General features: G+C 40.1%; 1 protein-coding gene across 1 annotated transcript in view; it reads right to left on the bottom strand.

Annotated features, from left to right (window-relative positions):
* Positions 1-25,957, bottom strand: part of LOC109034583 (thrombospondin type-1 domain-containing protein 4) — an 80,430-nt gene that overhangs the window by 36,294 nt on the left and 18,179 nt on the right. Inside the window, exons 4-7 of the mRNA XM_019047813.2 lie at positions 22,823-22,938; positions 21,482-21,566; positions 15,527-15,632; positions 15,096-15,238 (exon numbers count right to left, since the gene is read on the bottom strand). Coding sequence (XP_018903358.2) covers positions 15,096-15,238; positions 15,527-15,632; positions 21,482-21,566; positions 22,823-22,938 — 450 coding nt within the window. The remainder of the gene's footprint in view (positions 1-15,095; positions 15,239-15,526; positions 15,633-21,481; positions 21,567-22,822; positions 22,939-25,957) is intronic.

Below are 25,957 nucleotides of genomic sequence, written 5' to 3'. Positions count from 1 at the left end.
TCGATTCGAAGAAACTATGGGTTTTGATCTCCCTACCCCTTCATCAATATGAGACCGAATTTTGTTGGTCCTTCTACCGTGCTTAAATATACTCGAAACAAGTCTCGATTGCACTTGAGTCCGGCTTATAGCGCTTCTGATTGGCCGATCGTGCAGTTTGGACTCATCCATGGATGTTGCATGCACCTCCATCCATATGAAAGAGCCGACAAAATCAGGGTCTTGAATTTTCCGGGGCTAGTTCTATACAACTGAACGTTTTAAATGTCTGGCTAAACTGACCATCATCAAATTTACCCAGAATATTATCATGCAACGTTTCAACTGAATTTACAGTCTAGAGGATTTACTAAAGAAACATTAGAGTCGTCAAACGATACAGAAATACTCAATGATATGAATGCACAATGTGGGTTTCGTTGATTAAGATTTCCATACGTACCATGGAAATTGGAAGCGCCTTCGTTTTTAAGAATACTTTACGCTTTGCCCTGCAGTTAGTTTAGTTGCCTAGCTGACCGAAACCCCAATCGCACCACCGGAACGGTAATTAAGTTTTCTCAGGTCCTTAATAGTCACGCAATTTCGAATTGGAACGCTCTCATTTTCACATGAGACTCAATAATAATTACGTTCTGCATTTAGTTTCGTTGCCTAGTTAACCTGCACATAACTCAGGGCTGTGAAGAGTGAATTAAATTTTTCATTTCGACCATAATTAAAGCGGTTTAATATTCATATTTCTTCACATTTTTCGACTACACTCTTAAACTTCTTGTGAATTTCAGTTAAAGTAACACCCCGAAAGGGTTTCCTAAAACATACATTTTAACAAAATCTTTGCTAGTCGTCTTTTTAAAATTGACAAGTTTTTTTTTTACAAATAATAATCAGATCCGTCTGTGTGTCGCTTTGAACTTATCGGCAGACCAACGGATTAAGAAAAGAAGACGAGGGAATTTCTGTATTGATAATTCTACACACATTAGAAGACTGTGCAACTTGTTCGACAAAAACTGATAGTGATATCAGTATTGAGTTTAAGTAGTGGCGACTACAGCGGTAACTGCTTATCTTTAAAAAAATGTATAATCTCCCCGATCAAGAACGCTGCTTTTTATGCTCATTATTACTAAATACACAAATGTACAATTAACATGAGCAAAAAAAATGCATTAGGTATTATTAGATATTGCGTCCCAGTGAACGTACTTCCGATTAAATTGGGCGATTGAGCACAATTTTTTTACGTGCGGGGAACTCCGCCGCGTCGGAGCTTCCAAGAATGAGCATCGTTGCCGAATATTCCTAAAAAATGAGCATTTTTCGCATCGCGTCTCACAGAAATGATGCAGATTTTCAGCGAAATCTGGCAACTGTGACTGAATGAGATCTCCAGCGCACAGTCACGGTTTCATCGATGCCATGCACGTGCCGTGGGTCCCAAATCGCAAAAATCCGTGAATTTCCCACAAGAGGTCTGACACCCATTGGAAAACCCCAACTTGAGATACGACACTCATCTACATCCTATAAAAGAGAACCCGGCACCCCGAAGTTCACCATTGGCCAACGACAGTGTCTGAAAGTGTGATCATCGTTCATTAACTCTCGGTCAAAAATGCAGTGTGTCGTGATTTTTTCGGTTGTCTTAAGCGCGGTACTGTTCTCTGCCGACGCTTGGCGCGCCACCCTTCACCGAGACAGCGGATTCCGCGGTGGGAGTATCGACGTTAGCGGTAACGGCTGCGTTAACGTGGGGAAGGATTTCAACGACCGCACCTCGTCCGTCAACACTCACGGGGGGTGCATCAGGATCTACCAGCACGGAAACTGCCTCGGAGACATGAAGGAGCTTTTCCCGGGAAGCGCTGCCCACGACAATTTGAGGGCCCTCGGTTTCAACGATAAGCTCACCTCCATCGGGCCTTGCCCGAGACGACGCCGCGAAGTGCCTTACAGCCTAAGGAAATGAAGCTCTGAGATTTCTTTTGTTCCTGGTTACGTTCCTAAAATGCCAAAGTTTGGCTTTGCGATTGTCCTTGTAAGTAATTAATCGTGATAAAGACTGTGTTTTCTGTATTAAGTGACGGCTGAAGTAAATATGATAAAATGAACCGAAATTTAATAAAATTGAACTCCAAGTTTAAAATCCGTGTACTTTACTATTCGCCTGTAGCTCTATGTTGAACAAATAAGTTTGATTAGGTCCGCCGTTTGCTGAAGTTTTTCGGATCGTAAGATTGAACACGCGGTTTGTGAGAGCGAACTTTCCGATCAAACCGAATTGATAAAAGAAGTTCGATCTTACAAATCGAAATTTCACTACGACGGAATGTTTCGATGGAGATGGTGCACCGAATAATCAGCTCGTATAATCAAACTTTTTTTTCAACGTAAGCTTCACCTAAGAGAACAATATTTTTCCATTGAAGAATATACTCATACAGCATGCCAAGAAACTATAAACTATACCCGGATAGCCTCATTTTAAGCATTTCACTAATTTAAACATCATCAATGATAAGATCAAATTTTCCACACTACTGAAGTGAGTATAAGATTTACGACTGTATGGAAAGAAACGCCTGATGAATTTTTTTCCCGCCTTGGAACAACAAATGCTCTAGTAAAATTATCGAAAATTTAATTTGATTGAAGAGAATTCCGTAGATCTTCAGATTCCAAAGCGGGAAATATTTATCGGTCGTTCATATATTATTGTTTCAAATAACGGAGATATTTTTTTCTTTTTTTATTTGGTGTGTGTTTCACACTACACGAGGTGCTGTGGGTTATAAAATGCAAATGATAAAAATATGGGGTGACTTTAAAGTGTAATATCTTTCACACTCAGGTTTTAAAGGTCACACAAGGTCACACTCATCTCCAAAATCCATCAATTTTTATTTGAATATTTCTATTCCTATATCCACGTATCTCCACCGATTTTCCTCCCCCCGATGGGACTGACGTCCCAGTCAATTGTGTGCCGAATGTCACTCGCGTAGCAAGTAACCAAAGGTCCAGGAGGCGCAGTCCCTTGGCGCGCTTCGCGCGTCCAGAACGGCTAGTCTCAGTAAAATTTCCACATTTTAATTTTCAAGAGCTCTCTTGAAAATGAAATAAAGTAAAAATCTTGTAAAACTTGTAAAAACTAAAAGTTTAGAAAAGTACAAATATAAACTCCGGTGGGAATTTTTCTGTCTGCGTGAAAAGAGCTGAGCTATATTGTTTTTCGGAGATTTCGTGAGAGAAGACACCGATCCAGCAACGGGCAAAAGGTCATTCGCGGATAATTAATTCACGTATATTCCTCGCATTTTTCCGATGCAACGTCTAAACTGGGGTTTGCAACGAGCAAAATGAAAATAAATATTTGTTAATGTCAGTTTTGTTCCTGGGCCTGCGACTGAGTCTTGGTCTTGGCTATATACAGCAAGCGCGAGAATCGGCGATGCATGTGTGAACCGGACGAATTTTCACAGCAGTAATGCAAAGGTGTGAAATGAGTTACGATCAATGTTGCCTTAAAAGGAAAAACGCCTGAATCATTTACGTTTCAATCCGGTGATCTTTGGCCATGTTACAAGCCGTTTTGCAACACTGCCTATAGTCTTGAGTCGCCTCTGCCCTTCAATTACGGACCTTGAACCCGGTGCATATCATATACCTGCACTTGTTGTAGCTGTGCACTTGGAGGTTGCAATTGAGTTCAATATCATTTAATACCTTAGTATTGTTTTTCTCCTTTTAAAAATTACGATGCGCAGCATGCAAAATTTAAAATAAGGATGATTTTCGTGAGAAAAAAGATTTGCTGAGTAACAATACACTAGCCCACGTGATAAGGTACAATGACCAGAAGACTACATTCGCCGATAAAATTCGCCAATTAATGCGATTAAATTTTTCTTCAGGGGAGGACTGTCAAAGTGGAAAGGAATCAAAGAGGGAATTCTCAACAATCGAGCAATAACTAACTTTGACTGGTGCCACATATTGCCAAATGGCGCAGAAAAAGCTGGATAATTCATTGGGAAGGATGGGTTTTTTTTTTTTTAAAAAATAAGCACGATTCGGCAACTTTGGCACCGATTTGGCGCCGATCAATCACTGTCTACGCGGTGCGTCGCGACAGAGATTGGAGTAATTTAAATAATCATGACATCAAATACAGGCAAGTATCATAATTTGGTGACAGTCATGGAGATGTGCTTACCGCAAGATGCGCATGGTGTGTTATGAATGTAAGCCAACGTTGAGGACGCTCAGTTACAAACAGAATACAAATAAGCTGACTGTCATGGTGGAACATGAGGGGTTGATCACCGTACCGTAGTTATGAGAAGTTATCAATGAAGATTATATTATTCAAACAGGTCTGCCTTCTAACAGATTTTTAGCAAGCCTTTGCTTTTTAGAATGCTGTGCATCTTTGTTTAATAGCAAATATATCGATAAAATTTACCAAAAACTAAGGGGTTCTAAAAATTTAGCGACGTATTTTTTTAAGATATGATGAGTCATGAGTTCACAAGCGTAACAAGAAAGTGAACATCTTCATTACCCTCCCTCTACTTTTTCTCCTCCAAAGGGAATGCGTCATAAACTTAAAGTCATAAACCATTCCCGCACGGAAAATATTCGACTATGCTTCCTCGCCCCCAAAACATGGACGAATTTTTGGCTACACCATTAACTTAAGACGAACCGTTGCAAACAATCATCACTTTTTAATGAACTTCTAGTTGGCCCTTTCTTCCAACTACCCAAGTCTTCCGAATATATACGAAAGTAATTTTGCAAAAGAGGTAAATTTACTGCTTTTTTCACAATAGAAAAAATAAGTAAAAAAAAAGTGAAACTTCGATTGCCATGAATTGTCTGCTTCCTCAAGACGACAACCCCCGTAATCAGAGCATGGGGTGGTGTCAACAGTTGACATTTTTTCTACCCTCCGCATCCTTTTCACCCCGTCTAATTCGTTATTAACAATCTAATGGCTTCGCTATCCCTGTCTGAGAAGCAGTTCATTGACCCTCACCTGACAAGGGTGTAATAAATAATGATAACAATCAATCCAGGTTCCCTTCTCAGTTGTCTTCGCGCGTACTGACAATCTATTTATCAACAAAACATGCACCTTGAGGCTTAAATATCACTGCACTATAAAGGGGGAAGTTGAATAAACTCTGGATGCAGTTAATATCGATCTACTATCCTCCTTGAACACTGTTGATATAGGGTGTATGAAAGGTTTGTTGTGCTACTTTTTAAAGGAAAAGGGTATGTCAGGATATAAAAACGAGGCATTGTTTATATGGGAATCTCGTATACGCGTGCGCTGATTCTAATGATGAAACAGGTTGACAGAAACAAGATATCATCCGCTCTTTTAAAATAATTAGCAGAAAAATAAACTTTCCTTATCTAACCTAAGGATGGCCATTAATCGATCATAACTGAAACCGTAGCTTTATTTCAGGTTTTTTCCCCGTTTTTTTCGTTTTTTTTAAATACATTTGAACTTATTAACTGCACAATACACTAACATGACAGACAGTACACAATTGCTTTTGCATTACCCGTATATGAAGTTCACGTGCTGGTGATGGTAGCAGAGACGAAAAAAAACCCACACCTTTATTTCTATGTTTTAAAATATCTGCTGTTACTTCAGCTTTTCGAAAGGTATAAACCAGCTCAAATCATTCGTAAGATAATTTTAAACTGACGAAAAAAAATCCCAAGAAACGCAAATTAAAGTCAGATGGTTCGAACTTTCATTGAGGTAAAATGTCACAGAACATTTGGACGTATTTCTGTCAAATGGAACTAAGCGCCATCGGGGTAGGAAGGTAGAGGGGGGCTTGGATTGGCGGCGGAACCGGGCGTCGGGCTCGCATTCGTTCCAATACCCGCAATGCTTCTCCATGGCGCTTAGTTCCGTTTGACAGAACGCGCTATTCGGGATTCTAAATTCCTCAAAAGGAACTCAAATTGGCGCCTAGTTCCGTTTGGCAGAAATAGGTCCATTTGTAACGTCGCGAGGCGAGATACGGCGTATTTTAATAATACAATCGATGTGTGGTTTAACTTATTCGAAACAAACATTCAGTGAGAGACGAGAGGAAAAGATGCGTGTGCTTATTCACTGAATCGCATTTTGCTGATTGTGAGATGGAGTTCCATGGCCGTCGATAAATTATTCAGCGTAAATGGCGCCAAAGAGTGACGCGACGGCAAAATGCGATAGGTGAGGGTGGAATAAATTGGCGTGGTTGGCGCCTGCCCCGTGCAACTAGGTCCATTCAGTAGTTTGCATCTTGCGCTGTTAGCCACAGTGCGAACCACTTGTTGCTCTACAATTAAATGATAATGTGTCGTGATAAATGGAGTTCCATTGCTTCGTGCCCTACTTAGACTGCGGCTACATCAATATCCTACGGGAGTGAGGTGTGGAATCTCTGCATCGAACCTTCTATTAATAATAGGCATTATTCTTCTCCATTCTATGAAAAATGGATAAACTCATCTTGATGTCAAACACGATCACAGATCTGGATCCAAAAGGAACGAAATCAACACTTTGCCGCCAAATGCAACGAGGATCTGGTGTGATGAGTTTTCGGTGTATGGATTTTCATTAAGTACGTCTGTGAGCAGCGTTAGCGAAAGACAGCCGAGTGACTTATTTACAGAAAATTGAAATAAAGATGGTCCTAAGCTTGTCTAACAGCGTATTTTTTCCTGCCGAAAATTGAGTGTTTGCATAAAATTTTTAGTGAGCAAAAGTTTGGTCTGGAGTTCGTTTGCTTTTTAAAAGCGTATAAAGCAGCTTTATGGGGGGTTGAACCAGTTTTTCTTCATTCCTCGTCCATGCCACTTGGTTCTCTAAGCAACACCGCTATTTTTCTAATTTTAAATCGATGGTAGAAGTCGTAAAACAAGGATCTTGATGTGTAACATTGTACTTACATTTTGTCTTGATTTTTCAAAGGGAAACTATTGATCAATATTTCTTGGAATGCATTCTACTTCTACTGATCTCGTACAACATACTTCGTAAAAATATCTAACAAACACGTTTTACATTCGTTTTTATTTGAAATAATAATATAAGTGCGAAAATTTAGGACATAGAAATCTCGGCGCACATTTGTTGGTTTTTATCAAGAATAGGGCCTGTTTTGTTTTACTAAATAAGAGCACAGTGTTGATGAGGAGATTAAATCTACTATTACTTCAACCCTATTACGTGGCGCCTTATGGGCCGGTGTTCATCCTCTTTTTCACACGCGCATGGCAAAAAAGAGGGAATATGAGGAAGCCCAAGTTGAAAAACATAAATGTAAATTAGCAATCAATTTAGTGTGGAATGTATAGAAAGAAGCAAGTTATGATCAAAGTAAAACAAATCAACGAATAATCAACAATCAATAAATATTCAACAAAATTATACAAATGCCTCTCCTTTTTTTAATACTTCTGCCTGCGAAAAAAGGATTTATTCCATCTGGCTAGTCCACAATTTTTATTCTTGTTGTGTGTGCCGAGAAATGACCGACCACCCACCGTAGCCGGTCTCAATGTTTATCTGCGTTAAGATAATCTCAACAATTAGCGATCGATTTCTTAATTCATAAGCCCCTTCACTTTGCGGGACCGCAACACGCATTCTATCACCGTCTACAAAACCTGATAACTCCTAATGGACGCATTAAAACAAATAAATATAGGTGATGGTTATCAACGCGGATGCGGAAAGTAGCCTCTTAACATGATGCCGAATTTACACGTCGAGGGGGGAAATTCTAGATTAGTTTAGCTTTTCTCTGTTCTTATTGTAAAATAAAATTAATTTGTATCATGGTCTTCACATGTGTAGTTACCGCAGCAGATTCAGAATAATTGCATTGAAATCATCTTTGGCTTGGTGGCAGCGTGGTTAAATTAGCTTATTATAGTGATTAAAGCAACATTTTTTTGTTGCAAAATCTACGTTGAAACGTTGCAGTAACTATGTTTAGCAATTGAACTGTTAAATCAGCAATTGAATTTGTCCCGTGTGCGGTTCCTACACCTGGGATTTTTGGACTCAAAGCCCCGGAACGGACGGTATGTTCAGCCTGTCATTACGGCGTTTAGAGGTGGAGCTTTTTTCCAGTATAATGGACACTTAATAATGCATGGATAAACATACAATTATGAATTCTAGGCTGAAAATCCTTTTTTTTTTTTGAAAAAAAGAGACTATACTAAGTATAAAAAAGCGACCGCAATGGTGTCTGCCTTCGATGTTTTAAGGTTTATTTATGAAACCGTGAGCTACGGATGGGAGAGTCTAGCTTATCGTATAAAAAAACTGAGTTTGCAAAGAGCCTAAAAGTAAATCAAAACAGAAACTGAGGGTATTCTTTACGTGATGTTCTATTGCTCAGTCACAGTTGATGAATGAGAAGAAAATTGAAGTCTTGAAGAGAAATTGAAGTAGGGAATGGGCGCTGGTGGAGAACCATCGATCAATAGATAGTAGTAAGGTGTGATTTTTTTTTTGAAACGGGAAGAATTGAAACCCTCACTTGTCATTATTTGACGTCTTAACTACAAGGACAAGTTCGCTCGTTCCTACAACTAATATTCGTGAGGTTCATTCGGCAATACATGCTCAGATGTTGTTGCGATTCGAAGAAAGCATTGATTAACTGATTTAAGATTAAATGGACTGCGTTAAGGAGAGACGAACTAAGGCACATCAGCTATTGCCAAATATATTTAGGCAATTTAATTTTTGACATGAAAACGGTTGTGTGGATTTATGTAAAAATTACATTGAATATTCTGCATAGTACGGAGCAAATTCCTTAAACGTTTCAAAGAAATCCGTCTGAACGTTCTCTCGCAAAAAAAATTATTTCCCAGTTAAATTTGGCAGCAGCTGATGTGGCTTGGTTTCTTTTTGTTAAACGCGGTCCAAATGGACTGCGTTAAGGAGAGAGAAACTAAGCCACATCAGCTATTGCTAAATATAATTAGGCAATTTAATTTTTGACATGAAAACGGTTGTGTCGATTCATGTGCAAATTACAGTGAATTTTTTGCAAAGTAGGAAGCAAATTCCTTAAAATTGTCAGAGGAATCCGCACGAACGTTCTCTTTTAAAAAATTGTAATTGCCCAGTTAAAGCTGGCAACAGCTAATGTGGCTTGATTCATTTCTGCTAAAAGTGGTCCACACATGCGAATTTGGAGATCAGTCCTCCTAAAAAACTGAGCCGTCTCTAATATCTGGCATCAACGTCGTGGATCCCACGCAAACAATTAGTTCCGAAGTTGGAACTGTTCAAAACGCGGTTGCTATTCGTAGAGCGAGGACCGGGAAACTTTCCCGTGCTCTCTCGTGGTTTTTGCCTCGGAACATCAATGCGTTCGATGGTCCCCCTCGCGGGATCAGAATTCGTTCAGTGAGCGTGGAAAATTAATTTCATGACTCCATTTTGAGTCCAGCCTGCTCCCAAAAATTATGCAAGCCCCGAGCGGACGGACGGGACCCTTTGTGCATCGCTCATGTTTCGGGTTTGAATAACTGCTCAGCGGACGCCAGAATCAAATAACTCCGATGAAAACACCCTGTAGATATGCGGTTTTTACGGCCGCGCGGTGTATATACTCCTCGGTTTCTTCCCTTCAACGCTCTTAATTAGCTTTCATGAACCGTCAAACATTTCAAAACTGCATGCATCGAACAGTTAGACTTTGAGTAATGCACTGCGCCCAAAGTTTCCAAACACAAAATTTACGTGCACGCTATTTTAAGCAATAGCGACGGGTCGAATCATCCCCCTCTCCTACCGCCTAACTGAAGAGGGAATGAATAGTCATTAGTCATATCCATCAGAAATAACTAGCCGTCAACTACTCCGGCGTGTTTAGCAGGTGTGCATACTTTTGGTGGATTTCACATACCAGTCATGATGTCAACTCATAAAATAAATAAAAAAAAAAACACGAAAAGTAAGCAGATCTGCTCACTGTGATGAAATTAGTTTAGTGCTCAATTTAATAGAAGTCCCTTAAATTAGTTATGAATTACAGTATGCACCGAAAAAAAATCCTGTCCCATCGAGAGGAATAATTGGACCACGAAAAGTTACTGATTAAGAACACAGCTTGCCGTTTGACATGCATTTCAAATAAGATATTCATCAGGAAGAAAAAGAGAAAGAACTAAAAATGATTCATAATTTGCCTATGCTGGCAATTCCAGCGTGATTGATTTACTCTGAAGTGTACTTTAATAGATGAGGATATTGTTCCTAAATTACGAAAAAAGTAAAAGACCTAGAAATCCTCGAGAAAATGCTATTTACAGCAGGGCAGGATTAAGGGGGTGGCCACATGGGCCTCAGCCCATGGCGGCAAATCTATAGGGGGCGGCAAATTTTGCGATTTTTTTAAATGTAGGTATTAAAAAAATCGAATTTAGAAAAAAAAATTACAAACGAGAGAAGGCAACAAAATCTCTCATTTCCTGAGAGTATAGTAATTTCTAATTTTGTCGTCTTTCAGTGATACAAGAGACAGCACCTTTAATTAGTGGAGTTAAGAGAGAAACCAAACACGCAATTTGGCCTGAAACGGTGCGACTTAGAGAGAAATGATGACGAGGACTTGAGATGAAAAGGAGAGGCCCTCGGCGCGGCGATCGGCATGTAACACATATTAGCGCCTACAAGACTGCACGAATACTTCACGCATTGCATCAAACACAGAGCGGTCATTGCGGTTATCGTGAAACGGATAGCGCCTACAAGAATGCATGAATACTTCACGCATTGCGGCAAACACAGTGCGATCAGCGTGAAGCGCATAGCGCCTACAAGACTGCGTGAATACTTCACGCATTGCGTCAAACACAGTGCGTTCAGCAGCGGTCGGCGTGAAACTCATAGCGCCTACAAGACTGTCTGAATACTTCACGCATTGCGCCAAACTAGGTGCGGTCTGCGTGGCGGCGCGGCGGCAGAGGTTAAACTCATTAATCCACATTTATGTTTGTTCTTTCATAATTTTTTCGTTCATTTCGCATGAAAGCCTTGTCCACACAGATATAGGTTCACGGAACTTAACTTTCGCGCAAAGTTCCGTGAACTTTTACTAGTAGTGTTGACAGGGCTTTCCCAAAAAATGTGTCCAACACAAGTAGATTCGCGCTCCTATTTACGTTCACCTTTTACATATTATTTTTCTATGATGAAACGCTTGTCTACTTGTTTTCGTATCATTTTCTCCAAGTGCACAAAGAGGGTGGTGCTATCTTTCAAAAAGTGTAAGAGTCCTCATAGAAATTGCAATGATCCCTGTGGAAATTTTGTGTCAGACTTTCTATTGTTGGTCATTGTTGTATTGTTGCTATTGGTCAAGCCCAACAAATTTTCTCCCACAAAAATAGAAAAATATCAGTGATAACTATGTTAACAACGATGAAAAGTGCGTATGTTATAAGTGCATAGCTGACCAGACTGAAACCTTGCCTGTGAGTGCATCCGCTCACCAAACGGGGAACAAGCCCATGAATGGGACCGTAGATTAATTAGGATCAAAAGTTATGAGATTCTCAGGCGGCCCTAACCACAGACTTTCAGGTGATTACAGGCTCGTCTCTGGACAGGACCACCAACATCCGATACGCCCATTCTAAATTTGCCAACCGTTTTGTTAGGTTGGTCACACCGCGTCCGACAAACTCATTAGTCGTTGATCTAATCAGCGTCAGCAATCATAGTTGCGAGATCGTCGTTTGCATCAACTTTTGAACTACTTAATTAGAATAATCGACTCTGGATCGTGTTAGGTTTTTGTTTACAGGATTTCTGAACAATGGTACCATTTGTGAACTTGTTAATTGATGGTATAATGAAAAGAGTTGCACCGGTCGGACAGCGGAAACCAGGACAATGCTGGTGTACGCGCTTACACTACCGGTGGGGTTTATACCTTTGTTACTTAAGCTAGAGGCGGAGCACTGTATCAGGCAAAAGTTGTCGCCCTTCTGATGCCAAAAAAATGCACCCAGAAAAAAAATTTAGATTACTTAAGATTTATCAAATGTGTGCGCGACTGAGGGAAGTTGTTGCGTAGGAGATCGCGTTTTCGTTGCAGTAGTTTACGAGGGGGGGGGGGGGGGGGGGTCAGCCAATACGTTGCGTTTGAGGATCAAGATTAAATTTCAAATTCTTTCATTTCAGGGGAACTTGAATCAAATCCAATAACAGGTTTTAGGGACCGTACCTAAATTATGTAACGCTAAATTTGCTGTTTTTTGACAGCCTGTAACGCTCGATGGCGTAGTTGTGCTAGACCCCCCTAAAAATTACGTAACATTTGCCCGGATACCCCTTCCCATGTCGATAAAAATTAATCCAAATATCACCTTACATTTACCAAACCGATTCTCTTCTTCGGTTTTTATTTACTGAGTAAAAGTGAAAATTATTGCAGAGAAATTCTTTAAAACTTCCAAAGACGACCGACAAAAAGTTTTGCTGAAACTCGAAAAAAAATAATTTAAACTCGTTATGTAGCGCTTTCCTTTATATCCCCCCACCCTGCGTAACGTAACGCCACGTACCTTTGGCAAAGACCCCCCCCCCCTTGTAGCGCTTTGGCAAAGACCCCCCCCCCCCTTGTAGCGCTAAGTAATTTAGGGACGGTCCCCTATGCACCTAAAAATCACCCTCACAGTACACTGTGCGCGTATGAAAAGTGAAGCCGTTTGCGGTAAAACTATCCGATGCTCAAAAAAATCTCAGATTAAACCGGGCCAATCAAAAGCATCGGAAGCGGAGGGCATTTTTCACGCACCAGCAGACAGCAAGTACAACAGGATGGTTTGACAACCAAGCTCACGATACGGTCGGATAGATGAATGAATGAGCGTATGAATGAATGAAACTTTAGAGGTGGACACACAGAAATGCTAACTAGAATGAATGGATGAAAGCTCCTTCCTCTTGCTTTTCTGTTGAATGAAATCGAGTGGGAAGAGATGTGTCTTCATTATTGAGTTTGACAGCCACGCTGGGAGGGGTGAGGTGGGTTGTGGGGGTGGAGCCAAATATGGCGGGAAGGGGAAGGGAGCTAAGTCATGGAGGAGTCGTAATTAATTCCCGAATTTCTTGGGCAAGTATTTAAAACCCACTTAACATCTTTCAGCGGTTGCCATGTTTTTTTGAGAATATTTATACAGTAATAAGCTGATGCTCATTAATATCATGTATGGCGCAGGCCAAGAGTCAAATCGGGCAAAGCATACAAGCCAACCTCCCAACAGTCACACATTAATCAACCACTCTCTATCTAACCATACTAATTGAAAAGAAAAGAAAAACATTCCTGTGGGACTTGCGATTATTATTTTAAGCATGTCAATATTCAAAAACAGGTATACGAGAGTTTCGCGTAGCCCGAAATAATGTAACACTGAGACATTACCTGGCGACCTGTCCATTTCTAGTCTTCTTTCCCCCGGTCGCATTAAAAAATATTTATATTTAAAGTTCAATTTTCGAGTTACTTTGTTCCTGAGCAGCCGGCAGGGCAATAATTCGTCGCCCTCCTAACATAAGGGCGTAACTGAAATTAGCAATGAACCCTGTCGTCCATACAATTTAATGTTTTTCGGGCTCATCTTAAGATGTAGTAACGCCCTTACGTCAGCCAGGCGATGAATTAGGGAAACAAAAACTGGCTGAGATACCATACCTCTGTCAGCTGGTTCAGCGAGGTGAAAAAAAGGAGGGAAATCACTGTCGTGACCAGTCTAAACATAAATATTTTCCGACGGCTGAAGTTGAAAAAAAATGCGTATTTCCATTGCAACGCAAAACATATTTTCTAATTTGTTTTATTTCCTTGATAGAAAAGTACCCGTAATGACCCCTTCAAATTTTCCGTGAATACTTATGACCGAATTCGACTAATATTCACACAAAAATTTAGGAAAAACCGCCGGTTGATTTTCTTATGGGGGGAAATAATAAAAATTTTGCAATCGGAAATTCGCATTAATTGAGTTCAGTGTCAGAGTTTTAAAATAAAAGTTGTGCTTCATCAGAAGCGGTTTTTATGAGTTGTTGGACAACAGCCATGAAGCTGAGAGGTCATATTCTATCTGTACGTAGGTATGTACTCCGAACAACAAAAATAATCGTAGGACGTCTCCCTCTCATGAAATGTCTGAAATAATATTTAACTTCTTCACATCCTTTGTAAAGCTCCTAATTCGAATTTCGGATGCATGCTAAGCTTGTTCAAGTTGTCCTAGGTACATGAGAAAGAGTTTATTTAGAGATATGGCACCGTTGCTGCTTCCCTGCTACAGTGCAAACCAGATGCGGCACTTGTAGCTATTCCCTCAACCATTGATGTTTCAAGTTAGGCGTGTTTTTGGCTAAACATCAGTGCCGCCAAGTCTAACGCCCGCTGCAATTTGAGTTGCCTCATTTTCGGATGATTACAGCCTACAACTCTTGACCATAATGAGGGAAATGCTTTCGTTTTTGTGACTAGAACTATCTTGAGGATCAAAAATAATGTCAGCACCAGAGATTGGAATTTTGTTCTTAATTGTGCTCTGTACAACAGTTTCAATCGCTCTTGTAGGCGTGTAATGAATTGGATACGGTATGGGTCATTTTAAAGACATTATTTGAAAACATTTTCAAAATGAGAGCAGACCGCGCTATCCAGTTCTTTTCTTTTACGAACCTCGTTGATATCACACGAGATAGTTCCCTGAGTTTTGCCTCAGCTACCATAGGCGGACGAGGAAGAGGCTGAGCGATGGCTCAGCCTCTGTTCAACTCTTCCAGGGCACTGACCTCTCTAAGTTTCATTGATTCGATAGGACAGGTCAACAAATGACGACACATCGATTAAGCGCCTGTCCTGTCTCAAGAATTACCGTGCAAGGATGGATAAAGATGATTAAATGGAGGGACAGTATTATGCATGTGCGATTGATAGGAAATCGGTCGACTGTAGTGACACACATTTGGAGGCTCGAGGAAATGAACGGCGAAGCTCACTCACCGTGCAGATACCGGAAACGCACATCCAGCGCCCGCTATCCTTTTCCGGTCCTTTGCAGGGAGTTCCATCTTTCACGCTTGGCTTGAGAGTCGCATAGAAGCCAAAGCCAATTGCGCGACAATTCAGAGCGCACTGGTTCGGAGCTGCAACAGGTTATCAAAACATAAAGCAAAAAAAGAAAAAAAAAAACCTTTGCGCACTTAAAAAAAATGTATACCTTTCAGTCCAAAATTACAAAATCTCCGGTTTTTTTCCTTTGTATGAGGAAACGTCAGCAAAAAATTTCATTGAAATTTCTCGTGTCTCTTTGAACAAGTAGAAATAATTTAAGGAAAATTTAAGAAAATATTTTGGTTGTTTCAAAAACTAAAAAAAGAGCGGAAATTTGAAAATATATAATATTGATATTTCCAATGAAAACAGCAATTTACCATTTAGGAATGCTTCCCAATTGTAAACTCGTCCTCCCATCATCGGCTTCCCATTGAATTCTTCACACTGTTCTTGTACAAAACTTTTCGTGCCTGATGCACAGTTCTGGAAGTAAATAAGAGGACAACAGTTAAAAATGTTCTTTAGAAAAAGTCTGAAATGAAAATGTAGTCCGAAAATTTTTTTTAGAAAAAGGCAAGAAAAGTAACTGACTTCCAATGTAACAATTCGATAAGCATGTAGAAAAATACATCGCAATACAAAAATAATACGAGATCGCAGCTAAAATCACACGCAAAGAAGCCCCTTAGTTCAAACTAGTTATTTAGTTTAACTTAGTTCAAACAAATTAGTTCAAATTACATTGTTGCATTGGAATCTGTGTTTGCCTCCTGGACGAGAGCTAATACAATTCAAGAAGATAAAAAGTATCTTCCTGCCACTTGCCGGGGAACTCAGGGCACTTACACTCGACTTCTGAAGGATGTACAAACACATTCGACTTCAAAATCGCATTAGCGGCTTCGTAAAGTTTAGTACTCCTCTCAAACAATCATCAAATTCAAAATCGAAGATAAAAATTGAACTTTAAAATCGTTGCACGGAGAAAAATTTTCCGGGTTCCCTGTAGGGGATCATCTTAATACTCTCCTTGTCGGAATTCTTTTTGAAACAACAGAAATTCTCGTTGTCTCGATGGGATTCTGGTTTTGGTGATAAAAATGCATACCATTATAATTTTCAAGTGGGGATATTGGTTGGTTTCCCTTCAAAAATTAAAATGTATAATGAGATTTTGAAACACCGTAATGCACATTTGACTGTTTTGCTTACTCCTATCCTAAAATTTCCAATAAATTGCCACCTTCTTCAAATGCAGTGGAACCGTATAGTCAATTTGGCATTGGTGCCTTTGATCTGCCTTTGTGTGGCTCAGTGCGCGAAGTTCTCACTCTCATTCAGTTCTCTCGAAGTTCATCGTTAAACTTGCCCTGATTACCCATATAATTACTTGCCAGGTTAAAGGCACATAAACTTGTTTCTGACATCCTCCTCGTAGTGAGAAAGTTTTAGGTATATGAGTGCTAAAGGAAATGCTTGCTCCTGTGGTTTTAATAAGTACATTTAAAGACTAATTGTACGATTACTCATGGGAGACTCTGATTCAACCTGTTGATTGAGAAAGACGAGATCAAGGTAAACATAGGAAAAAATGCATCGGCTAACGGTTATTAGGAGGGTATTTTAGCCATTTAGGGGCTCAAAATGTAGATTGAGAGATTGAGGGTAGTGGTATACTCTTAAAACATTTTTGCGCACATGGGTAATTTTTTTTTCTCTCTGTAACTGAAATCGCAAACTGCTACCCGGACGAAATATTCAAGGATACAACCAGAGACTCATCTCTATGTATAGTCAATTTACCAGGTACTCACTGCTTCGGTATTTTTCTTGTGCATCTCGGCAAAATACATGCTTTTTGCAGGGCCTAATTTACCTACTTGCCGCCCATTGGCCGCCTGTATTTTGCCGCCCCCTTCTCATTCGTATTGAAACATCATTAAAAACCATCAAGTGATCGTGCCAGCGAGGGAGGGGTGCATGAGACGCGTTTACTCGTGTTGAACACATGTTTTGGGAATGCCCTGTCAACACTACTAGCAAAAGGTAAGTTTCGTAAACCTATCTCTGTGTGGACAAGGCCTTCCATTCATAAGAAATGAACGAAAAAATTATGAAAGAACAAACATGAATGTGATTTAATGATTTTAACTTCCGCCGCCGCGCCGCGCAGACCGCATCGTGTTTGGCGCAATGCGTGAAGTATTCACGCAGTCTTGTAGGCGCCATGCGTTTCACGCTGACCGTACTGCGTTTAGCGCAATGCGTGAAGTATTCATGCAGTCTTGTAGGCGCTATGCGTTTCGCGCTGACCGCACTGTGTTTGACGCAATGCGTGAAGTATTCGTGCAGTCTTGTAGGCGCTAATATGTGTTACATGCCGATCGCCGCGCCGAGGGCTTCTCCTTTTCAACTCAAGTCCTCGTCATCATTGCTCTCTGCGCCGCGCCGTTCCAGACCAAATTGCGTGTTTGGTTTCTCTCTTAACTCGACTTATTAAAGGTGCTGTCTCTTGTATCACTGAAAGACGACAAAATTAAAAATTACTCTACTCTCAGGAAATGAGAGATTTTGTCACCTTTCCTCGTTTGTAATTTTTTTTCTAAATCCGATATTTTTTTATACCTACATATAAAAAATTGCAAAAATTTGCCGCCCTCTAGATTTGCCGCCATGGGTCGCGGCCCATGTGGCCACTCCCGTAATCCGGCCCTAGCTTTTTGTAGTTATTTTTCAGAAGATACTGCATGCCTTACTAAATTCAATCCCCCCCCCCCTTATTACGAGGAGTGCACCACAACTAACGTTGTTCTCCATTAAAATCATGATTTGCAATTTGTCCAGTATTATTCATTTTTGTCCTCCTAAAAAAGATCATTCAAACTTTGGATATTCACGTAATCATATCGTGAGTGAATCCCTTGGGCCTGTGATAATAAATTTTAGAATCATTGATATTTTAATCTTTGTGAATATTGAGTGGGCTTCATCGTGAAGAGAATGAAGGAAGAGAGTAAACAACTTTGTAAGTATTTTAAGAGAATAAAATGTTTGATGCGAAGAGAGGATGAGCGTGAAATACACCCATCGAGAGGAGGTTGAGGAGATAATAAATAGTGGAGCCAAGTAGTAGGCTACGACTGCATTAAGCTACCCTTCGGTGAATGTATTACTCCAGGAAATCAGGGTTCTCAATCTTTTCCCAAAGTAAATGACTTAATGAAAATTTAAATTTATTCGTCGTGTGGTGAGACATTTATGGAGCGACTTGGCTATTTTTCATTCTCCTATTGACTGAGGAATCAGGGAAATAGGGATTCAGAAAACCAACTTCCATGGGAGTTCTTTATTTTAAACTTTAGATAGAGAATCAATGTAGGTAAGTGCTGTTCGCCCTTTGAGAACCAAAAATTAAACAAACATTTCTTGCCTAGACTCAGTTCTGCAAAACCCATGTATTTTTCTGCTGTGCTCGGGGTACTCACAGCTCACCAGTGAAATATAGTACCTAATGAGGTAACTTTTCTCACATCGACAAGTAAATCGTCGTCATTTTTTCTATACTCATTATCGTTATCGGCAGTGAATAATTAAATCATCTATATCTTGATGCGGTTTTATGTGTAGCTGATTCAAAGGGAAAAATATCAACTTCGGTTTACATGTTGTGTAATTTTTTAGTTTTCAATTTTTATGAGCAATATGTAAATACCTCACAAAATCTTGTATGCTTTTTCTCTCTTTTCTTCTCTTTTATTCACCTTTATGATCGTAATGAAAAACGTTGATATTCATGTAGAGGAGTGGTGTTCAATTCCTTCAGCAGTTCAGCGCAAAGATCATCAACGTATAAGAAATTTTGCAACATCGCAATCGGAGTAAGTTAAGTTCCATTAGCGACACACTATGTGCTTTTATCAGAGCCCGCCGTTATTCCCAGGAAAGTCCTCGACTTAAAAATTATAAAAGTATTAACGCGCTTCAAGTGAAGCAGTAAAATGTAACGCTCAACTATAATTGACTTATGCTTCCTACCAGAAAAGCAATTATGCTTCGTTCGGAAAGTTTACTTCTCTTTATGAAGTTATTCTCTCTCTGTAGCCCCAGTAAAACAAAAATCGGAAGATTTTGCTGATTTTAATGATATTTGCACTGAAACTGTAATTTTCAACTGTAATATTGCAACTGTAATAAAATAATACAAAGGAGCCGACACCACTTTGAAAAGCATTGGTATGAAATGCACTCCCACGCAACAATATCCATTACTCCAAGTGCTACTCACTTTCATCGAATGATGGATTCATTCTCGTTCATCTCGCACTCTGGTAAAAAATTACCCCGCGCCGCGCGTTGCCTCCTAATTCCTTCGTAGACTCCGCATTTCATTTATCATTTTTGCGGTGGGCTACCATTACATGTCATGTGGTAAATATACCATTGGACAGTGTAAAAAAGGTGTTTGCACAAGTCAATGGCGTAACGTGCTTGGCGATATATATCGATTGATCTGCCACTTAAACCTACGGAAAAGGATCGAAAAAAAGGGTGTTCGCAACGAACAAATTAACAATCGATTCTTTACCACAGCTTCAAATAGGGAAATCTCGATAATCGATCATTCACGCCTCGTCACCGACACATATGCAAGTATTTATATATTTCTATGCATGCATGTAACGCGTTTCTTTCTGATCAACTGTCGTGTGCTAATCTTCACGCGGGAACCTCGGGGTCTTAAATTATTGTCACGCTCATATTATGGCTGCATTGACACTTCCTTTTATTTGAAAGCGCTTTTCTACAGTTGCCATGTCAATACGTGTAATCCACCACCAATACACTTCTAGACTGAGTGAGAGATTGAGTACAACAAAACATGTTTCCTCATTAAGCATCCACGCAGAACATGTTGAACATATCGAAAACTTGCATAAGACTCAGCTTGATCCCCCCACGCCTCCTTATAAGACCGCGTAAGGCAAGCTCTTTCCTCCATCCCCTTAAGTAGACTACACGGAAAAAAAGCGTTAGGGAGTTAGGGGTTATCTCCTAAAATTGTGGCATTACCCCAATTTGTTAGATGATATAGTAATCAATATAGTAGTCATTTCCAATTAATTGTGGTAGTACCGCAACATTTGGGTTAGTACCACCACAAGTAATTGAAAATTCCCGTATCATTCAACAACCCCTACCTCTTTCTTCCGTGTACGTGACATGTATTATACAGGATGAGTTGGTCAAAACACGGACTTTTCATTTTTTAATAGTGCAGAAAAATGTCCTTTCTGCCACAGTCACCGTTCTGATTACCAATGTTCTCAGTATTTTTTAATGTTTCTGAGGCTTGATAAAATATGTCGATGTCATTGATTTCCAAGTTTCGGATGTGTTTTGCATCCCTCGTTCCGATGCCTCTATCTATGAAACCGCCGCGAAGAGAGCGAGAAGAAAGATCAAGTCGGTGGCTAATTAATATTCAGGATGCGCGCCTTGAAATCAGTTCACTGGAGCACTAATATTTGTGGAACGGCGTCAAGTAAACCCTGGTTAAAAAGACAGGCGCGCATGTTTCGGCCCACGCGCGCGCGCTGCGGACACCTCTTAAGAAAACCGGGCGTGCCAAACGCTACACCCCGCCGGACCGGCCGCGGTTGAGACAAGTGCGGTTTCAAAAGTCGAGCGGAACGCAAATACTGGCCCAGTACAGGTAAAAAAAAGCACAGTACCCACAACCGCAAACTGGACAACTTTATCCGCAGCGTGGCCACTAGTGCTTAGGTACAAAGTGCCAGACGGCCTTTGTAGTGGCAATAGACAATGTATGGTATACACGATGGATCATCTTCAAAGACGGGCTGTCGTCAACGAGCAGTGCTTTGTGATATATCAATTGATCTACAATTTTAACCCATTGAAAAGGATCGATAAACAGGGTGTTCGCTACCAACACCTTAATAATCGATCCTCATCATAACTTGGACTAGTCCAAAATATTAGTGGGTTTTTATTTTTTGTCAATTGTAGGTTGGCGAGCTTAAAATTATCGCATGGGCGTAGCTTGATTCGAGCGAAATTTCGAGGCAAAACCTAGCACTGAATCTGGACCGGATGTGAAGTTAAGCGGCTCTCCTCAAATCCACGGCTCGTGTCATGTGTCGAGCTCGAGCCGCCTCTCGAATTGAGCTAAAACACGCCTGATACACACGTGAAAGCTCCAATCCTGGCCATGCTTGTCAATTATTGAGGGCGGCGGGGAGGGGGAGCAAGTTCTTGTGCAGGCCTGTATCCTCGTGGATTTCAGCAAATAAGATAATGCAAAGACTTACGTGATTGTTGCATAGACGCATTCGTCTGTACGGACCCACGCAGTTACTACTGGTCTCTTTTTTTACGTGTGATTTGTCGTCCGGCCTGAAATCAAAACATCATTTGTATAGGCTATAGAATCTAGTTTAAGCTCAGGGCATGCATGAAGCTATAATAGGGCGTTTGCGGGGAGCCTCCTCTTTCTCTCAGCAAGTTTGTGGTCGTTTTTGGTCTTTTCTTACCTGAGAGCCCCGAGGAGAGGTGAATACCCCCCCCCCCCCCCCATAAAATTTTTCTTGCTAAGGTCACGATTTTGAGAATGGGAAAATTTATAATACGGTGTCGAACTCCTGAATCTGAATACTGGGAATCGATGACTCAGATCGAAAAGTGTGTACCTGTACCACAACATAAACCTTTGGAAATCTCCTCGATTTTATTCTCTCTCTGAGGGAAACTTACTGAAATATAGCTGTAAAATGTTGGTTAATAATTTTGAAGCAGGAAAGAAAATGCGAAGTGAATTTTATGTGAGAAAAACTGTCGGTTAGCTTTCTATTTCAAAAATAAAGCATGAGCGGAGACTTGTGACGTCGTAATGAACGTATTTATGCTAAATGGACTGCATTTTGCAATTTGGAGCTATAAATTCTGGCTCTTCTGGAAAAACACTTATGTGCATAGGGAAACTAATGGCACTTACGTTGTTTTTAAACCGGGCTAGAATTTATAGTTCCAAATTGCAAAATGTAGTCCAAATGGAACTATGTGCAACTGGAAAGATGGGGTGTGCTTGTTAGTGCTCGGGCCATAAGAATGAATGAGAAATATAAAGCGCCAGTGACGTCAGCGGCAACGACGAGAGTGACGACGATCGGCAAAGCGGCCGGCCTCTAACTTATGAGACTTGTTCACAACGCTCTTGTCGTATGCTCACGGTTCACGAGTTAGCGCTCAGTTCCTTTTGATTAAATTGAAAATCCCACTTTTCCATTTTCTCAAAAGGATATATCCACTTTCACATTGATTCATATGCAGCTTCCACGAGCACACCCCATCTTTCCACTTGCAGATAGTTCCTTTTCGCATAAATACGTCCTAATATGAGATATGAACTAGATATGACGTAGCCATCAAAGTATGAACAGTAATCATGAGGTTTTCACCAATTGATCACCTCAAAGCCTTGTATGCAGGCTTCCCGGGCTTTCCAGGGTATTGAAGTAATTTTGGTTAGTTTTAAACTTGGTCTAACAACGGACAGAAAACAGAACTATCCAAAAGATTGGTGTTTTTTGCATTAGACCATGCTGCTATTTTGTGAGAAAGGAACGAGGATGGCGCTTTAAAAGAGTGTTCACCTGGAGTATTTATGTCTAAGAAAGCAGCGCCTGGTTTCGAGCACAACTCCTCCCCCACAAACTCGAGAACAAGGTGACCATTGAGACCATCCGGACCAAACACTTCGATCCACCACCTGCGCAAAAAGAGAAAGAAAAAGATGAGTTAGAATGAAAAATACAAGCCTTCAAAGATTTTAGTGAATGTAAGTTTCGGTCATGCTTCTTGCGACCATGAGATGAGCCGGCTCACAAACTGCGAAAGATGCTCCTGTTCCCTAGTTGCTGTTCCTCTCGGTTACGAAAGTTGACTGTTGGGAATTAATCATATTTACTCAGAACACTTAGATTAGCATTAATTAATTTTATGAGGAAGGTTTCCAATTGTATGACAATCATAGCAGATTCTTACTTCCCACTTACAAACTTTCAACTTTAAAAACTTTTTGTGGGCCTGGCAAAAAGCTTCTGCTGACTTTTGAGTAGTTTCAGAGAAATTTTAAACTCAAAATCATCGTTATTAAACACAAGATATCGGAGCCCCTAAAATGCTTTCCGATAGAGAATCGCTCAAGTGTTACTTGTTGCGCCGTAGCAAAGGAGAGTAACTGCGACCACTGAACTTTATCGTGGGAAATTAGAAAAGTATGCTATCATATATAATATAATATAGTGAGTGAGAGAAAAATGCAAAGTAAGCGTCGAGTAATTGCTCAATGATTCCGATCTGAAGTAATATTGAAGATTTTCAAAACATACCCTTTTTTAAACCTAATTTTCTCCCTTCAAAACAAAGGCAGAATGAGCAGACATACCTTTATCCACGTATTTCAAACTTTCAGTCCTCATCAAAACATCCAAAATCATTAGGAGCACAGTGGTGCACTGTTGAGAAAATCAGTGACTCGGCGTGCTCTGCGATATATCGATTTATCTGCCATTTAAACCCATGGAAAAGGATCGATAAGCAGTGTGTTCGCAACGAACACCTTAATAATCGACTCTTTACCATAGCTTCAAATGGGGACATATCGATAATCGATCATTCACGTCTCGCCACTGGAGAAAACAATGAACCGTAAGCTCTGCAGTTGCTCCAGCCCGAGGAATCTCAGAGGCAAGAACAAGTTGATTAGTCGTTTCCGCAGTCATTTGGACGTATTTCTGTCTAATGGAACTATGTGCATTAAGACGTGAGCCCTGAGACCCATAAGAATATGTGCATAACAGGGCTCACGTCATAATGCACATAGTTCCGTTTGATAGAAATACGTCCATTTGGTAGCGTTGACGACTTTTGAAACACATACGATGAGGGGAGCATGCTTGTTACTGTCCTCATTCCGGATGAAATAGTCACAAATTGTAGCCAAGGCGCGGAGAAGGACCCTTCACCCTTAAATCAGTTCCGTTCAATGCAACCCTCCGAATGTGATTGGTTCCTGCGGCCAACACACGCACACGTATCTCATTGAGCTTTTCGCTCAAGAGAGGATCATACAGTCCTTCAAGACTTGAATCTGTTTTTGAAGAGTAGTATGACTTACATTGAAGAAGGAAACCTGCTACATACATCTATATAACGTTAGAGGGGAAGTATGACCCGCGAAATGAAGGAGCTCAGAGTGAATGTGATTGAATTGAAAGATCTCGGATTTATGGAGACAAAACTGCGTCTCAAAAAACCAACGACTCGACAAAGTTCTAATTTCTTGGGCTTGCGATACAAAAAAGGTTCTACAGTTTTCATTATTCACCGCATAGCGGTCAAGGGGTGTTGCCAGCGGTTTCAGGACATTTTGTCAACGATTTTTTGTCCGCGCACCTTTTTTGTCTAGTAGTTTACGCCCACACGTAAAATAAGCAACAGTGACTTGGTCCAAGCTTTATATTTTAGTCGGTATGTAAAATTATATTGACAATATGGAAATGAGAAATTGAGAGAGAAGGAGGTGTTGTTATGGTCGCTCATTTTCTAAATGAAATGTTATCACTTTCTCCTTTGGAATCATCTTTTTAAATTGTCATTGGTGAATATTTGGTTTTATTTCCATCCTTAAAATATTGAATGTACAGTATACCTTATATATGTATAGGTATTCTTTTTATTTTTTTTATTTTTTCTTTACGAAATTATTACTTCATTTTCAAAACATTTATATTTTTAAAACGTGACCGTGATTTGTAAAACCTTTTCCAAGTGACGTTAATCTCAATGAGCCGCAGTTGTGCCGACAGAAACTGCAAAAATGAATTAAAGAGGGGAAAAAACCAAGAAGCACGCAATCTTTAGTTTTAACTCATTTGTACACCGATCTTTTAGAGTCAAATACGTCAAATTTTGAGCGTTTAGTTGCGCGTACACCTTGCTGCAGCACGATAAAAGCACAAAATGTAAAAGAAAAAATTAAAATGCTTTGGAAATCATAAAATATGACATGGAACCACCAGTATTTAAAAAAAAACAAACATTATATTATTAGTCTCCTTTGATAAATAGACACATGTTTTTTTCCCATCAATTTAAATTAGAATAATCAATGCAAAGTGTACTAAAATTTCAAAATCATGAGTTAAAAAACGCTGACTATACAAGTATAAATATTAAAGCCGAACAGAGCGGAGCGGCGTGCTGCCAGCGCGAGAGGCTCACTGGCGCCTACAAACCTAAGTAGATACTTCATGCATTGCACAATGCTTGAAGTATCCACTTAGGTTTGTAGGCGCCAATGCGCTTCGCGCTGGCTGCCCGCCCGCCGCGCCGTGCGGCGGCGCCTGAAGCAACTATTTCACATCAGAGGTGTTGCACACATTGCACAGTATTATACGAAATTGAACGTATTAAGAATGACAGGTATCCTTTAAAAGTACAGATCTTTCCTTTCAAAATAAATCAAGATACTTATCGTACACAGGAAAAATCTAAGAGCCTTTAGCTGAGGCAAATATAGAGGTTTATCCGGTTCAGGTATAACAAAGAGGGAATTTCTTGAAAGATATTTAAGTCCTGTTACACCAAAGAGGTGTAGAAAGTTTTAGTGAATTTTGTCTCATGGAATTGACGCTCCCCCATTTTTACCAAAACTCTCAACTATATATTATTATCCGCTGGACCAAACAGACCAAACAAAAAAACAAGCAATCCCTCATTCTTCT

This window comes from Bemisia tabaci, chromosome 1 (assembly GCF_918797505.1).
Source record: "Bemisia tabaci chromosome 1, PGI_BMITA_v3".
NCBI classification, from domain to species: domain Eukaryota; kingdom Metazoa; phylum Arthropoda; class Insecta; order Hemiptera; family Aleyrodidae; genus Bemisia; species Bemisia tabaci.
The sequence above is the reverse complement of the archived record's forward strand: the minus strand, read 5'-3'. Positions and strand labels throughout refer to the sequence as shown.